The 13,476-nt window shown below is 34.6% G+C and overlaps 1 protein-coding gene across 1 annotated transcript; it reads left to right on the forward strand.

The window, feature by feature from the left end:
- Positions 1-8,157: 8,157 nt before the first annotated feature.
- LOC149530380 (putative glucuronosyltransferase PGSIP8) lies at positions 8,158-11,531 on the forward strand. The gene is made up of 5 exons (XM_089810672.1): positions 8,158-8,610; positions 8,713-8,968; positions 9,132-9,333; positions 10,038-10,185; positions 10,595-11,531. The coding sequence occupies exons 1-5, from the start codon at positions 8,351-8,353 to the stop codon at positions 11,139-11,141; spliced, it is 1,413 nt and encodes a 470-aa protein (XP_089666798.1). The 5' UTR covers positions 8,158-8,350; the 3' UTR covers positions 11,142-11,531.
- Positions 11,532-13,476: the final 1,945 nt, after the last annotated feature.

Genomic DNA, 13,476 nt, shown 5'->3' on the forward strand with positions numbered 1-13,476 from the left:
TTGTCTATTGGGAAGATCATACCATGAGAATTCACTGCTCCCTTGAATTTAGCCAGGAGAGTGGTGTCAAGATAATCCCCACACAATATTTTTTTTTGGTTGGCCTTCACTTGGGTCTCTTTCTCTTTGTACTTTAAGAATAAGCTATTGATTTCATTCCTTCTCTTCCCCTTTCCTTCATTACCAGAAGCTACAAAAGACCAAGAACAAGAAAAATGAGGCTTATATTGTCATGTCATTGTAGAATGTCATTACACTGCACATTGCAATCCATCTCAAACTCACTACAATAGTTTATGAGTTCACTTCATGAATCGACTTGAAGAAGAGCTAAAGCCTTTAGATTGTGGTGCTTGTGTAGTACTTGAAAAGAAAAGATGCATGCATGTACCTACCAATATTCTATTGTATTGTCCTCCAATCTAACATGTCAATTATTCCTTAGTCCTTAAAATGCTTCTTTTTATTTTTGATATTCTCAATTGAACATAGTTTGATGCCTTCCTTCAATTCTATTTCATTATATTTATTTATAGCCTGGTTCTCATACCATATTGAGTAACAAGATCATTGCAAGTGTAACTGCATTGCCATTTTCAGTATATACTTTTCAAATACATCAATCACCTCTCATGTATAATGTGAATGAGACATGGAGAGACATGTCTCTTCATGATACATGTCTATCCATTATAATTATTAAAATAAAAAATTATATAATATCTCATATATTAAATTTTATATGTGTGTGTGTATGTTTGTTTATACTATACTCTCATAGGTTTAACCAACTGAAACTACCAAATATCAACAAGAAATGAACATATAACTGCTTAAAAAGTGACAAAAATAGCGTAGACCCATTTCTTCAAGAAGCATGTGAAGGAAAATCAAAGATTTTGCACAGGACTTATTCTCAACGGTGTATCCACGAAGAACAAAACAAAACAAGCAATAACTTTTGATTAAGGCGAGTCTTTTCTGAAATTCAAATTGTAGGATGGATGTCTGATCAAAGGAGGAAAGAAACACACGAGAATATAAATCCTCCTAGAAATCTCGCTTTCTTCCTCGCAATGTAGCAAAGTCATCAATCTCTACATTCCTGAAACTAACCTTAGAAAGAAAGGTTTCAAAATATTTTCAAAAAAAATCGATATGTAAAACCTCCATTGGAACTCACAAATCAATTCAAGGTTCTCAATAACATTGGCGAATACAAGAATGATCCCTTGCAAATAAAGGATCGTGTTGCCCCCACGGAATTTAAGTCACAAATTGATTAGCAAAAATCCTTTTATTCCATAACCAAATACTGAAGGCAAAAATTAGACCTAGATGGTATAAACTAGAGAACATACACAGGCAAGCAAACCCTAGGAAGATGAACAAGCCAACAATTGAATGGGGATAGATCACAAGGTAGTGAATAACAAAAGAAGGAATGGACAACAGTGATGTACAAGAAGAAGAAAAATAATCTCATCCACAGACTGCCAACCACTCAGCCTTCATTAGATGAACTAACTACTAATGTTGGAAAGCCTCCAGCCCACCCCTGTTCCAGATCTGATACTTCTTGCCCTAAAGGACCCCCTATTAGACCCAAACCTCTAAATAGAAACCCATATACCAATACCTACGTCCCCCCTCACAGATTGGTTCATCATTCACTCACACCTCAAGAAGAAAATTCCCCAAATAAAATAATGTTCGTCATTGTGCTAGGGTAGAAAATTGCCTCCATTGCAGAGACAACACATAATCACCTGCCGCTTAGTATCGCATAGGTGAAACATAATAATACCATAAGTGCTCACATCATTAGCAACACACATAGTGAAACCAAATGGGATGAATACAAAAATAAAGGCCTTTATGGATATTGGAGCAGATCTGAATATAAGAAGTCTAGACTTGTCATATTGCTAAAAAAAGTTATGGGGAGAACAAGTATCTCTAACTTCTCAACATCATTTGATATATATTCATTGTCATGATGGTAGAATTAGAAACGATTTTCTATCAATTTCATACAATTTTTACAAAAGCTATGCTATCAAATTTTCCAAATGGGAACCAAATTTCAATAAAACCTTGATTTTAAATTCACAAATTCCTACATGGATCTCCATTCAATTCTTACCAACATAACTTAATAACAAAAAATCATAAAATGGATAGGATCATCCATTGGGGAGTTAATAGGTCTGGACAGCAACTACTTTTATTCTAACAACATTAAATTCCTCATAAATTTGGAAATAGGAATACAAGAACTAAAACCTCTTAAACTAATAATGAATCGCTCCATTTATGACCTAAACATTATTAGATATAATGGGCATATAGAAGGAATTGATAAGATGGACATAAACAAATCTAGATCCTTTGGAACTATCAACAAATAAGATTCACCTATGTGCAAAGTTTTTCCACTCATGAATATTTGGATAAGAAATAACGACTAGACAAGGGAAACTAAAAGGATACAATCAAAAAGGGTACATGTAGGAAGAGAAAAGCATGATGAAAGATTAAGGGAAATAGAAGTAGGAGAAATAAGGAAAGATAGGATAGCACAAACCATGGTAAGACGGACTAAAAAAGGGTTGCCTAGAGGAATTTATTTACCCAATAAGTTCATTAAAGGAAATGATGAAAAAAACTCCTTATGGAAAAGGAAATTGCTAGATTCCAACACTGTGGCTCCTATTTTAAACAAGGTCACTATGCAAAGGAAATTAAGGAGAATATGCAAATGCTAGACAAACTAATAGATGAAATGCTCCTAATCAAAATTGACATAAAGGATTAATTTTTGTTGTGGGAAATAGAACATAAGGATCATGCCCATGAAAAAAGGCTCATACAATCTGCAATTTGCAGAGCAAAAGTTTCAATAGAGAAGCCAATAGAGGAAAGAACAAACGACATAGCACTTGGAAGCAAAGAGATGACTGGCTCCAAGACACAAAAATCAAAAGATCAGGGTGTGGAAAAAATAACCAAATCAAGAAGAGAAGACAGGAAGATGACTTTTAGAACAAAGGAAATAGAAAGAATAGAAGAATCACAAAATCAGGGCCCAAAAAATTCCCTAAATCATGTGGCTCTAGAAGAAGATAAAGAAATATATAACACACCTACAAATAAGGATGCATAATCTAGCTTAGATGCCCAACCAAGAAGTTCAAGAAAGATTCCACTAGGTGAGAAATATATATAGAAGTGCTCAGAGAAGAAGACTAGCATGACCCCTACAGCTATTACTAGGAAAATAAAGCATATAACTATCTAGAAAAAAACAAAAAACAAAATTGATATAAAGAAAACTCATAAGTTTTGGAAAACACCCCTCAATGGGAAAGAGATTTTTAACAACATAGTGGGGGACCAAGATTGGAGTGTGAACCATATTCCATATGAGGTAGAAACCTTCATGGAGGTAGGAGGGACAAATCAAAACAAGGAAAATAATTTGGTGAAAAAAACGGAAATTTCTAAAACCTACTGAGAGGAATTTGGAATTCTAGATGGCACAAACAGGGTACTTTCACAGATGACATAAAGGAAATCAAAACAAATTAGAGATAGTAAAGAAATCCTTGAAGAGGAGGAGGAAGATGAAATTATCAATACAACATAAGCAATGGGATTAGATGAAGATGAGGTAGAACACACAATACTCAATAAGAGGATAGCCAGTGAGTATTTAGATAAATTGGGAATAGTACAAAGCATGGCTAGCCAAGGGAGACAAAAATACTAAATTCTTTCACAACACAATTAATAATAGAAATGTAAATAGAATAACAAGCATAAAAAATGATATAGGGAGTCAAGTAGACACGCTTACACAAATAGAAGAAACCTTTGTTAATTATTATACAAACCTTTTAAACAATTATAAAAGCTCAAACCTCCCTGTTCAAAACACCATGTTGAGTTCAATTTTGAAGATAATTACACACAAAGACAATAAGTTTTTTAATCAGACATTCACTAAGGAAGAAATAAAGGATGCATTATTCAATCTCAACTCGGACAAATCTCTAGGACCTGACAGTTTCCAAGCTTTCTTCTTCTGGAAATGTTGGTAGATTTTAGGGAAAGACTTATGCCAAGCCATAGAAGCCACTCGAAAATCAGGCTAATTATTGGCAAAAATCAATAACACCTTCCTAACACTTATACCCAAAAAAATTAATTATGAGACCTCGGGAGATTTTCGGGCTATTACATTATGTAACACAATATATAAAGTTTTACTCAAAGTGGTATTATCAAAACTCAAATCAAAGAACAAACAGGATTTGTACCAAATAGATCGATATTAGATGGAATAATCATCATTCAAGAACTCATTCATTCTGTCGAAACCAAAAAGGAAGTGTGCATGTTAATGAAACTCGATATAGACAAGGCCTATGACAAAGTAGATTGGAGATTCATGAGTAAAACTTTGGAAGGCTTTAGTTTCTCACACCAATGGACTAGCCTAATATTTAATTGTATCTTGACTCTGAAAATCACTCTACTAATAAATGGGACTTCAGAAGGCTTCTTCAACATCTCTTGGGGAATTAGACAGGGGAACCCAAGAGCTCCCTTCATAATCATGGAAAAATCATTTGGTAGAGCAATAAAAAAGGAACAAACAGAAAATAAAATTAAGAGGGTCTCGATCACTGACGGGATCACCAACATAACACATCAATAATTTATGGGTGACACAATTCTCCTAGGGGAGAGTTAAGTGGAGGAAGCTAAAAATTATAAACTTCTAATCAAAACGTATATATGGAAGCCTTAAGTCAAATGGTAAACATGGAAACATCATAAATATTCTTCTTTAATACTAACCTTAAATTGGAAAACAATATATGTAATGAAATGGGCTTCAAGAAAGGAACATTCCCATGCAATACCTAGGTGTGCAAATAGAAGAAGGAGCCAAAAATAGAAAATCATAAGAACATATCATAGAAAAAATGGGAAAGAAAAATGGAAATTAGAATGGGAAGTGGCTCACAATAGTTGGTCGAGTCACAAAAATCAAATTGGTTCTCTCATCTATCCCAATATACGAGATGTCTTGTTTACCTTTGCCCAAAGGAGTCAAGAGGAAAATAGATTCACGGCTTAGGGATCTATTCTGGAAAGGTACAAATGATTACAAGAAACTAGCATTGATTAAATGGGATAACATATGCAAACCAAAAGATGAAGGTGGGCTAGGTATTAAGAACCTTAGTTGGCAAAATGAAACCTTGGGAACTAAATTAGTATGGAGAATGTACAACGAATATGATAGTAAATGGGCCCAAATTCTTTATTGGAAATATCTAGATAGCTCTTCTCCCATTTCTCTATTCGAAACTATCAACCCTCCTAAAGGGTCGGAATCTTGGAATTTCATGATGCAATGTAGCCCCCTTATTTACAAAAACCTAACTTGGGATGTAGGAAAGGGAAGAGAAGTTTTATTTTGGGAAGACTCTTGGGATGGTCTTCCCCTCCCGATTCTTATAATCTTTCCCCCAACATCAAAAATACATTGGTCAATTCATGGGGCAACCATGTAAGTGACTACAAATGTAATGTAAATGGTACTCAAAACTAAGAATGGACATGGAAATCAGTAGAAGGAACCACATTGTCAAAGCATGAAAAACAACAATTCAATTCCTTCATAAATTAAAGAGCTATTAATAACAAGGAGAGACAAGACAAACTAATCTAGGGAGCCTCAAGTTTGGGAGCTTATACTATCAATAAAGGATATGAACTAATTATCAATTCACAAAGATGGGATCAACTAGAAATCCCCCTAGAACTATGTTGGGATCCCATGTGTTTACCTAAGGTTGGTCTTTTCCTATGGGCAACCTTGCAAGAGAGGATTCTCACAACTGATAGATTCACCAAAATGGGGCGCGAAGGTCCTTCCAAATGTCCACTCTTTAAAAAAGATTCAGAGACAACAAGTCATCTACTTTTTCACTGTAGCTTTGCTAAAAATTGTTGGCAATGGTTAAGCACCAAACTTTGCTGGGTTTTAGCCCTTCCCAATAGCCTCTGGGAGCATTTGCAAAGTTGGTCGAAAAATGGGCTATCAAAAATCTATTATAGGTTTGTGGAATATATCACCTTCAATTTTCTTATGGGAAATATGGAAGGAAATCAATACAAGGATTTTCCACAATGAAGAAATGAATTTGGGATCATTTCAATATTGAGTTGAGGCTTGCATAATTGAAGTCATTAACAATCATCTCAGGAACTTAGTTAAAGAAGAAGATTTGTTCTCTGAGTGGGATGGGGAGATGAGAAAGAATTGGAACGACCTTATTAACCCCCCAATGGCATACCCTAAAGTAATTAAGCAAGCCAGACTAAACTGTAAATGGGAGCCTCTACCAATCGGATGGGAAAAACTCAATTTTGATGGAGCCCCGAGAGGGAACCCAGGAAGAGCAAGATTAGGATGTATTGTTCACTCAGATAAAGGATTACAGTTAGCTAAGAGAGCTAGAATCTAGGAATCACTTTGAACAAGAATGCAAAATTCAAAGCTCTGATTGAAGGATTACAGCTTAGGTTAGAACCAGGAATCCCAAAATTAATCATAGAAGGGGATTCTCAAATTACTCTAAATGATCTCAACAAGAAGAAGACACCCAATTGGAAGCTAAACTCATTACTAGAAAAGGCATTACCCTTAATTGATAAATTTGAAGACATAAGGATTCAACATATTTATCGCGAAAGAAACTACAGGCAGATAAGCTAGCCAATCTAGGAGTTCAGGGCAAAAATATTAAAGAAAAATAACCAGCTACATAAACAATTTCCATAAATACCCCTAGTTGTTTCAAATATAAAATGCATCTAACACCTTTGAATAATCATGAATGTCTATCCACCTGTTTCTCACTAAGGAATTGAACACAAAGTCAACAATGAAATTAAAACCCCAAATTATCAATCCTATTTAGTAACTTAGCATCTTTGTTAACATCTTAGAAATAACAAAGTAGATCTCAAACTCAAATCATAGTTAGAAGTAACCTAACTTAGAGACACATTATCCAAATGATGGAACTCGAGTAATTCTTATGAATATAATTTGTTTAAGTTAACCAATGATAGAACTCGAGTAATTCCTATGAATATAATTTAATTAATTTAATCAATCGACCTCAGAAATAGAACATCCACTAATAAAAATTAGAGAAATCTATGAAAATAAAATAACATATTTTGCATGCTAAGGAATGGAAAAACAACATCACAATAAAAGGAAAATCTAAGGCAACAACTATTTTTAATTATTTTTGTGCTAACATTACATATAAGGTGGTAAATGTCTTATAGTTGTAGCAAGATACGAAAGCTCATCAGATGAAGTTTCACTAAAGCACAACCTTTCGTCACATAAACGATTGCAATAACAATAGAATCTTAAAGCAATCCTACAGAAGGGACTTACAAAAGAAAGATAAAGATGTATATCCATTTAATTGAACGTCTTAAGAATTTTTTGTTGAAAATACTAAATTATCTGAACTTATACAAAAGAATGCTTCTCTATATGATATGTAAACTAGGGTATGCCCCTTTTATACTCAAGACTGGAGGTTTTCTTCTCTGTTCTTTCCTACCAAAGCTCATTTGAACATAAACCTTCGACCTTTTACTGATCTAAACAAATAAATAAATAAATCAAACTTAATCCTTAAAATAAACTTAAAAGTTAATAAAAATGACTAAACAACCAAATGTATTGATCATCTATACTCTCCTTATCATGTTTTTTAAAAACGTCAAAGAACTTAATATACTATTTTTTTATTGACCAATATTTATAACTTATACAACAAAAAGGCCACCACTTTCGATAAGCTTATAGATAGTATACTAAATACACAATACATAAATCTTAGACTAAAAATAGAAAATGGTAAAATACTTAATGAATAGGAATGTTAAGAAGAACGAGACACCCATATTTTACCATATAAAACCTTAAATGGCCAGTATAATTTGAAAATAATAATTTTAAATTTATAAAATCATCAAATTCTCCATGTTTTCTTAATAATTAATAAAAGGTCAAAGGTTTCATAAATTATTTTTATTATTGGTCATCGTTCATCTCCAGTCTTAAAACCTGCAGCTACGTATCATCCTACCTGAGTTGCAGTGACAACATTTATTAATATATTTATTTTCTATTGTTTTCTACAACTTTTCCATTTAGGTTTACTCGGATACCGGGATATATTGACACATCTGAATTGCTGGTCAATGTCGAAATCCTTGCTGCAGAGTGGATTTTGGTACGATGGGTTCTCTGTTTGCACGGAAGACGACATTTTTGTGGCTGGTTTGTCTTGAGCTTTTCTGTAATGGAGGAGCATTTGCAGAGAGGTCTTCTAAACACGCCCATGCCTATGCAACGATGATGTACATGGGGACACCCAGAGACTATGAGTTTTACATTGCAGTTCGAGTCATGATGAGATCCCTGGTCAACCTCAAAGTGAATGCGGACCTTGTAATTATAGCATCCATGGATGTTCCTCTGGAGTGGGGGAAAACACTGTAAGATATTCAAATCCCATTTCTATTTTTCCAACAGAAGACGAAAAGAGAAACAAAATGTTTCAATTTGGAAATGAAGAAGATTTGATGAATAATTTGCAGGTCCGAAGATGGAGCTCGAGTTGTATATGTAGAAAACATTGTAAATCCTTACAAGAACCAGACAGATTTTGACAAGCGCTTTGCTCTCTCTCTGAACAAATTATATGCGTGGAGTCTTGTGGAGTATGAGAGGGTAGTCATGCTTGATGCAGATAATGTCTTCCTCCACAAAACTGATGAACTTTTTCAATGTGGGCAGTTTTGTGCAGCCTTTATCAACCCCTGTATTTTTCATACTGGGCTTTTTGTTTTACAGGTATCTTGGGTTTTCAATGATTTTGCATTCTGTTTTGTTTATGTTGGTGTTTTTAAATACCATTTGAATTCTAGATTTTTTGAGGCGGGATTTGAGTTTGCACCGTTTTTGGTTTGTAATTTTCAAATAGCCGTGTTGTTCTGTTTTGTTCATTGATATGCAGCCTTCGGAGAAGGTTTTCAAACATATGCTGCATCAACTGGCTACAGGGATGAAAAATGAAGATGGTGCAGATCAAGGATTTGTAGCTGCACACTTTTATGATTTACTGGGAAGGCCCATGTTTCATCCTCCTTCAAATGGATCGAAGCTCAATGGGTTCTATCGATTACCAATTGGGTATCAGATGGATGCTTCTTTCTACTGTAAGCAAGCATTATTTTCATGCTTTTATGTTTTTATGGTTTGTATGGAACATAAGGAAATGATGAAAACATGAATCCTGGAACACTTGGTCAACAATTTGAAAATATGCTCTAGTCATTTGTTTGAAATGAGTCGGAGAAGGGGGATTGAGATGTGTGGCAAGAAGGATCATGTACTCAATAGAGTCAAAGAACAGAAGCTTTTTCCACGAGTCAAATTGTTGGGATTCCATTTACCTGATATCCAGTCCTCCACAGAAGTTTCACCATGATTGGTTCTGTACGAAAAAGAGTAGGGGTTAGTTCCAGATTAATGACTGCAGTGAGCTCAAATACCGCTGTTTCCCTTTGTCATTGCATTTGTAGAGACAAATTAGCTTTTACAATATATTTTATATTGTGCTTGAAAGTTTCTAGATTTTTGAATCGTGTATACAAAACATTTCAGATCGTTGTTATGATCCATCATCAAGATTGTAGACTAGAAGAATGAAGGAAAGAAAATGAATGAAAAGCAGACCAAGAATGAAAAGCAGACCAAGAACATATTACCTTGGACTGAAAAATTATGTCTATAACAAAGTCAATGTTTACTGTGCACACATTTCCTGTTTTGATAGATGAACACAACCTTTTTTCATAGATGTTTCATTACTTTATCAAATCAAAATGCTTTTGCTAATTTAACTTCTCATGTGGTGCAGATCTGGCGCTAAAATGGAATATACCATGTGGACCAAACAGTGTCATAACTTTTCCGAGTGCATTGTGGTTGAAACCATGGTACTGGTGGGCATGGCCTGTTTTGCCTTTGGGCCTGTCATGGCACAAGCAACGCCTTGAGACTATAGGGTAATCTAATATCTCAAACTCTCCCCATTATAAATTTGAGAAGCTTTGTGGATACTCAGGTTCAGGAAAAGCTTGGTGAAATTAGTCATTGATCAAGCTATTCTCCTTAATGTGGAAACTATACAAGGGTACCAGTGGCCTTTAAGCACCTAATCAGATCGATGGGTCAGCAATTTTTTGAATTGCCATTCATACTCTCCACATTTTATATCATTATTAGGTTGTATGTCCTGTCCCAGGATGCCTTCTTGTTAAGGATTTCTGTTTCAACTTAATTTTAGAAATTATTCCTGTTCCCCACAAATTTTGTATTTCAATTCACTTCTACCAATGAAATGGATTCTATTTTAGTTTTCTGTGCAAATTTTAAAATCATGTTGGCCTGACGAATAGATTCCTTGTGTAACAGGTATGAGGAGGAGATATCCATTGCAGTAGCACAGTCGGTGTTCTACCTGATAACAGCAATAATAGCAATATTTACTCGGCAAAGCTTCAAGTCAGAGCCCTCTTCATCCAATCTCTGCCGCCTGAAATCTGTACTGGGCTACTCTATGTTCCTGAAGAAACTGATTCCTATTTGTATAGCCGCAAGTTACTTGATTCCATTATTCCTTGTTCCAAAAACAATTCATCCATTAATGGGATGGGGGCTTTACTTACTGGGTTCTATGTCACTTCTTCTTGTCATAATGAACAAATTTCATATACCTGCTATGGCTATTATTACCATCTGGATTGAAGTGTTTGGAGCACTGCTTGTCATGGCATTTCCTCTTTACAGCAATGGAATAATACGGGCAGTATCAGTGGCAGTCTATGCCTTCTTTGCTGCTCCATTTTTATGGTGTTCACTAGTGATGCTGATGAAACATTTGGGTACATCCTCTGAAGATGACTCTTCTTCATTATTCTCAAGATCTGATTACAAACAGTCTTTTGTGAAACTCTCCTGAAAGAAGATTTCTAAGACATATTTTGACAAACAGCCTTTTGTGAAACTCTCCTGAAAGAAGATTTCTAAGACATATTTTGATTTGATGCATATGTGAATAGAAGTCAAGGAGTTCAAGCAAATAGGGGAAGAGATTCATGTGCACAAATTTGAAGATCAACATAAGAAAAGGCATGGATGTTTAATTTAGTTGAAGGATTGAATCTGTCTTCTGACATGCGATGCGGTTCATAGAAAGTCACCCTAACCCCATGTCCTTATGCAGCTGTCTTAACTGCAATTTGTGCTTAGTGCAATTCGTGCCTAAATTTAAGCAGCACAACTATTTTCATATCATTTTTTGATCCTAGAAAAAGGATAATTTGAAATATATCCTTACTTTTGCAGAGCATCAATTGCTAAAAATTTTTAAATATGCAATGAAAAAGGTCGGGGTTGGAATAAGCAGTCGCTGCTTATTGAAAAAAATGACATGATTCTACAAGATATTTTCCCTCTTTTTTGGTTGTCTCCTGATATTAAAATTTTGCATGGGAACAATTCAAGTACTTAAATTGAAGGGGAAATTGCATTTAAATAATAGCATGGGAATATAGGATAACTCTATAATTAACATAGAGATCTTAAACTAATTTGGTTGAGCTTGTAAAAACATTGTAGCAATATTGTATAAAAGATCCTATCATAGGCCCGCTTAGTCATAATCATTTCCTCTTCACAATGGGCTGGAAATGGAGTTGGGCGATGGAGAAGTTCCGATACTGCCTTTATATAATCAAGGTTTTTATCAGTCTCCCATACTTTCCCTTTCCCTCCATCATCCGAACTAGGATGAGATTCAATCATAAAATCTTCCACTTCTAACTTCTGTCTCCATTCATCCTTACCTGATCCTAAAACAACATATTCTGGAAGATCGTGGCATTCTTGCACCTTAACCAGAATCTTACGAAAAATGGAGAAATCCCGCAACTCCACCGTTTTTTCATAGGAAAGAAAGGAGCCCAAGATATCCCCAATCACCTTGAGGGTTTCTTCGTCCCTGTATTCAAACGATAGATTATACAGCCTAATTCATACTAATTTTATCGACTTTCTCTTTTTCTTGATAGAAGTTAGGGATCCACTCTTGAATATAAACCCCCTTCCCATTGATCATATATGGCCCACCTTTTAGGATCCAAGATTTGGCCACCTTCATTGAACAAATAACCAAGAAAAAACCATTCGACATTGTTTTAAGTTCGACATTCCTCCCCCAATGAGTCCTTACCCAGTTTTGAATCCTCTCTACAGAAGGCCAGAGTCCCATCCATTTCATAAACAGAACCTTTTCTTCTCGAAAATAAACAAAATCAAGCCAACGCAGCTTGTTTATCAATAAAGACAGAAGCTCTTACCACAGGCAAGTCACTAACCTTTGTGTATTTTACAGCTGTTTCCGTGTGTTGTTTAAGGCGCCAAAACTTGTGTTCGATTTGCTTGAACATTGAAATTTGTATCAATCTCCGCCAAACCCTGTTGCACGCCCAACTGAGAAGCGATCTTCTCCCAACCACTGCCATTTCCTTACCACGTCCTCATTTGGATGGTGGGAATATTGTTTGACAGTAAAGCCCCTGGGTTCCGTGTTAAAACTTGGAGATTTCGCATTGTAAAGGGCCAGCGGCCATTGACAGTAGGTAGTTCCCATATTGAGTCTGATGTCCAAGAGGCCGAAAATGAGCCTAGAAGGACGGGAGTTTTCGGCAATGTTCATCGTGCTAAAAATGTAAAATTTAATTATAAAAGAAAATTGAATGTGGTTGCAGAAAAATTATATTAAAGTATATTTTTTAAAATATAATGATTTATTGTTTTTAAATGTGAAAGTTACCATAACAATAGGTTATAATAAACTTATTTAAATTATTAATTTTAATTTGAAGTTTATACTTAAAAAAAAATTATTTAATTAATAGATTATTTTTTCTCAATATTTACGATTTTTTTATCTAAATTTCATAACAATTATTTATTTGAAATAACTTTTTAAAGATTAAAAAATTATATAGTCAAATTTTATTTAATAATTGTTGTATTTTGAATCCCAGACCTTAACCTCCAAAAACTCAAAAAAGTTAGGTGGGAAATCCAAAACATGTGTTTTGGAGAATATTCTTAACCTCTCTAGGAATACTAGAGATTAAAAATCAAGAGGTTAATAAACCTCAATAAGAGTTAGTTATTCTTCATATGTGGTACAGAGAGTTCCATCGTTGAAAAAGGAAATTAACCAATTTGTGAATGCAGACACAGACATAAAGAGCAAATGTGGATGCATTTTCACAGTAGGA

Source organism: Cupressus sempervirens, chromosome 11, assembly GCF_028749045.1.
Source record: "Cupressus sempervirens isolate cs-2001-9-10 chromosome 11, ASM2874904v1, whole genome shotgun sequence".
Lineage (NCBI taxonomy): Eukaryota > Viridiplantae > Streptophyta > Pinopsida > Cupressales > Cupressaceae > Cupressus > Cupressus sempervirens.